This window comes from Lolium rigidum, chromosome 6 (genome assembly GCF_022539505.1).
Source record: "Lolium rigidum isolate FL_2022 chromosome 6, APGP_CSIRO_Lrig_0.1, whole genome shotgun sequence".
Classification (NCBI taxonomy): domain Eukaryota; kingdom Viridiplantae; phylum Streptophyta; class Magnoliopsida; order Poales; family Poaceae; genus Lolium; species Lolium rigidum.
In genome coordinates, this window is record NC_061513.1 from 123,413,528 (window position 1) to 123,418,401 (window position 4,874).

Genomic DNA, 4,874 nt, shown 5'->3' on the forward strand with positions numbered 1-4,874 from the left:
AGGGCTGAATGGGACGAGAACAGGGGAGAGAGGATAACGGGCGGAAGGAGGGGAACACCAAATCGATTCGAAAATAATTCGAAAACGACGGGCCGAAAAGGGAAAGTCGATCGGTTACCAAAAATAGAAATAAGCGTGACACGCGTGACGCGGCGAAAAGGGAATTGCCTTCGCGCTGCCGCGCGAGCGCTCCGCGCCGACAAGAATCGCTCGCTCGAGCGATCGATTGCCAAGGAGGGGATTTGTATATAAACATTGCTTGGAAAATATATACTACACATATAAAATATTGATTCGAACATATATAGCATACGGTGGCACGCAACCTCGATTCGCAATGCGGATTGATGGCGGGGATAGACGATGGGAGATCCGGCCATCTCCGATGGTGGGGGGGATGGGGGAGGTGGAGAATTGGTCGTCGCCGGAGCAAAATGAGGGTCGAGACGGCCGAGGAATCAAATTTATGCTCCTCTAAAGCCGCTAGGGCTTCGGTTAGGTGCGGTTTAGAGGAGAAAACCAAGATTTTTTTTCTCCTCTAACTGTTTTAGTATTTTGGCTAGAGTTGCTTTGACATCTTAATTCTACGCCTTTTCTATTTCTACCCGTATATTTTTTCCATCCCATGACTCAAAGAAGTTCTATGTGTTTGAGACTTGCAAGGAAGAAGTGGACCAATGTGCCTGATTGGATGATCACACAGCGGTGACCGCAACAGGTCCCGCGGTGCGTGCAGCACGAGCTCCTCGTTCCTAACCACTTTTTTCTAGTATGATACAACGACGTAGATCCTAGAGCAAGAGACGGCGAAGGAGAAGCAACACATTACTTCCAAGAAAAATACTCCACCACCTGTTTATTTAGAGTGTTTTTTTTCTGATATCACACACATGAACAGAAGAATAGTAATCACTCAAGGTCCCAGCTCTCGGTGTCCGATCACGAGCGCCATGTCGAATTTACAGCTCACCCATCTGCACAAAGATTCTTTCTCATCTTCTTATTCTTGTTATGGATTATGAACATTATCTCGTCCCATCTCGCCTCCACCAGGAGCCGTGCATCACACATCGGACGATCTATACTTGTACACGTGGAAGGTCGCCTGCGGCGCCACGCCGGCCAGGAAGATCCTGGCCGTCGCCTCCTGCGCCGTCACCGACCCGTCCTTCTCCACCAGCGCCGCCGCCACCACGTCCCCGGCGGGGCCGCCCCCGCCGGCAACCATCGCAATGATGGCCGTCTGCACCGGCCCGAGCGTCGGGTTGTACGCCGCGGACTCCAGGGAGCCCCCGGCGTACACCTTCCCTTCGCCGTCCGCCACCGCGAACCCCGCCGGGCACCCGCTGTACGGCGCGTGCGCCGCGCGCGCCGCCGCCTCGGCCGCCTCCCTCAGGCGCGCCTCCAGGTCGCCGCCGGCGAAGCCATTGGCGACGGCGTCGACGGGGTCGCCGAGGGGGTTGTCGTGCGGCTCCAGCACGAGGGGCGCGTCCTTGGGGAGGAGGTCGTGCGGGCCGAAGGGCCGCGGCAGGAGCGACGCCAGCGCGCGCCACTCGGGCGCGCATCCGTCGTCGGCGTCGGAGGTCACCAGGATGCGGATCCCGGCGGCGCCGCGGATCTCCTGCAGGAACTGCCGGCAGTGGCCGCAGGGCATGTGCGAGACGGCGATGGCGCGCAGCGCGCGCTCCCCGGCGGCGGCGGCGTTCGTGATCAGGAACTGCTCGGCGTGGACCACCTGGGACAGGGGCACGCCCAGGAACTCGAGGTTCACGCCGACGTACACGCGCCCGCTCTCGCCCAGTCCGACCGCGCCCACGGGGAACCGTGAGATCGGGGGCCGCGCCAGCCGCATCGCCGACGGGACCAGCAGGGGCAGCAGGTCCTCCACCGTCCCTACCCCGGCCGCCGCCGCCGCGCGCTCGGCCTCCTCCGCGCTCATCACGAACCCCGGCAGCTCGACCGCCGCCGCCGGCGCAGCCGCCTCGGAATTCGCTGTCATCATCTTCTCCTCCCCCATTGCTCAGATCTGACTTCAAACTATGGTTACCAGTATGATGATTTTCCTATCCTGTACTGTAAAAATCGAGTATTTCGTCCGTGGAGAAGGAGTGTTTGGATGTTTCCTCAAAGTGTGGAGGAGAGGAGAGCGAGGAGGGGGAAACTTGGTGGTGCTGGTGTGTGGGTATTTATAGCGGACTACCACAGCAAAGTGCTTTGCTTCTTCTTCCTTTTTCTTTTCGTATGATCAAGTGATTTGATTTTTTTTTCCTAAGTGCTTTGTTTCTTCTCTTCTTTTTCCTAGGCTTTACATGGAAAATGATAGGCACCGATAAATATCGCCAATTTGACGTGGATGATATGGTTGTCTGGTGATCACATACGGCGCTATTGGTGAGCTTCATACGATAAACTTGCATCTTTCAGGGCATGGGCATGGGCATGGAAAAACATGGTAAAAGCCAACCACAAACTGCTATGATGATGCAAGTTTCAAGTTTGTATGTTTGACTGTATGTAACCCATGTTTATGGTCACCTTTTTTTTAGTGGTGACCCTAAATATACCACGCCCGCATCACACATATCACGCCATCATCACACACAACACGTAGGAATGAAATGAACTACACACCGAATAGCAGTTCATTCGTTCATGATATACATAAATTAGTATTTTATCAGTTCATCGCGACTACGGGTATCTCAATAGAGCCCTATATACTAGGATGTTGGGGGGATGGACCCCGGTAGGTCAAGAGTATGGCAAGTTCGTCATGTTTTAGTAAAGATAAAACCGGATCACAGAGTGATCCGGAATTTTTTAGTTTAGCTAACCGGAGTTGGTACAAACCGGTATATCCAGAGGGGTATACCAAAGTACTAGCTCTGAGAAGCTGTGCGGCTAAGTGAGAAGGTACCGGAACCAGAGGTGAAGGTACCGGAAAACTGGAACCTAGGGTTATTGTAGCTTGTCGGCGCTCTGGTCAAAGATTCCTTCGGGAGACAGAAGATAAGGATGAGCGAAGCAAATCAGCTTTAAATGAAGCCCTGGCGCCAAAGCAAGATGATGACGTTAAAGATACCGGCGGAGGTCACAGCTCCCTGATTAAAGTCATAACTGGTGCCAGCTGTGCCAAAGTTGCTTTATAAAGTAGCTTAACTCATCCAAGATTCCATTAAGGTATCTTGCCTCGTAAGCCATCCTCTCCCCTATATAAGGAGAGGGGGCACACCCCTGCGCAGGAGGTTCCATTGAGAGACAGTTCTCACCTAGAGAGAGTTTAGGTTGTTCATCAGCAGAAAGGAAGAGACTTGTACTGTATATCTTCTACCTCTGGCCAAGGGTCAAGTTAAGGAATACATACCGGGTTTTTTCAGTTTCACACTAAGTACTTCGTGCTTAACCCGAAACTCGAGGACTAGCTATGTCGGTTTCTTTCAGTTTCGCGCTAAGTACTTCGTGCTTAACCTGAAACTCTGGGACTAGCTATGCCGGTTTCTTTCAGTTTCGCGCTAAGTACTTTGTGCTTAACCCGAAACTCGGGAACTAGCTATGTCGGTTTCTTTCAGTTTCGCGCTAAGTACTTCGTGCTTAACCTGAAACTCGGGGACTAGCTATGACGGTTTCTTTCAGTTTCGCGCTAAGTACTTCGTGCTTAACCCGAAACTCGGGAACTAGCTATGCCGGTTTCTTTCAGTTTTGCGCTAAGTACTTCGTGCTTAACCCGAAACGCGGGGACTAGCTATGTCGGTTTCTTTCAGTTTCGCGCTAAGTCCTTCGTGCTTAACCCGAAACTTGGGGACTAGCTATGCCGGTTTCTTTCAGTTTAGCGCTAAGTACTTTGTGCTTAACCCGAAACTCGGGGACTAGCTATGCCGGTTTTTTGAGAGAAGTTTGAAAGTTTTCTAAGGAAGTTTTGCGCCAAGTAATGCATGCTTAACCCGAAACTCGGGGACTGAGGATATACTTACGGGTTCTGAAAGATAAAAAAAAGGTTTCGGTATGAAGAAACAATGCAAGTTCCGGAAAGATATCTTACCACGACGTTGCCGTTGGCATCATGCCATGCATTGTCAAACTCCTTCACCACGGCTTTTAAGCCGGCCAAAGTGCTGCACCGTGAAGCGGGGGCCGCGTGTGTCGAGCTTTGGCTTGCCGTCCTTCCCAACACCAAGGGTGGTGTCGGAAAGATCGACAAGGTTCCAGCGCTCTACCAGCTGCTGGAGCACTCCCAGGGAAGCGCCGCCGCGTGTCAGCTCCACGACCCGCCCAAGTTGGGCTGAGGACTTCTCGTCGGCAACCACGGCGGCGCGCCCGATATGAAGGGTCAGACTCTGCGCTTGAGAGCTGGATGCGGGCGTGGTCGCGGCCTTAACCGCCGCGGTTAGTTGCTCCGCGGTCACCATCGTGCCCTCTGGCGGGCTCTGGTGCGGCGCAGCAGGAGCTTTGCCGGTAGCCGCCGGCGTCGGTGCCGCTGCACGTCTGGCCGGCGGAGGCGTGGCAGCAGAGGCCTTGGAGGGGGAAGCGGAGTTCTTCTTCTTCTTTTCGGGGGCGAGCGGAACCAAAGGTTCCGACCGCCAGGTAGCATCTGAGTCGGCGCCCATGTCACTGGCGCTGGTGTCTTGGCAATATGGAGGGGAGAAAAATCCTCCTCCACGCGGGAATTGGTCGGTTGAGGGGCCGCGCGCCCTGAACTTGTGTTGCCTCCCCGAAGGGAGGACGGAGATTTGCCGGCACTAGAAGGTACCGGACTTTGTCGAGGAGGAGGTGAGGCTCGCCTGGCGTCAGCGGGAGTCTCCGGCCTCATTCCGAGTGCGCTCTTGGTAAGTTCCAGGGCGGCTCTGGAAAAAGGAAAAAGACAGTCAGTCACAAGA

At 54.1% G+C, this 4,874-nt stretch overlaps 1 protein-coding gene across 1 annotated transcript; it reads right to left on the reverse strand.

Annotated features, from left to right (window-relative positions):
* Positions 1-829: 829 nt before the first annotated feature.
* LOC124666926 (cytidine deaminase 1-like) lies at positions 830-2,176 on the reverse strand. Its single transcript, XM_047204256.1, has one exon. It carries the CDS (start codon positions 2,015-2,017, stop codon positions 1,064-1,066), a length of 954 nt encoding a protein of 317 aa, XP_047060212.1. The 5' UTR covers positions 2,018-2,176; the 3' UTR covers positions 830-1,063.
* Positions 2,177-4,874: the final 2,698 nt, after the last annotated feature.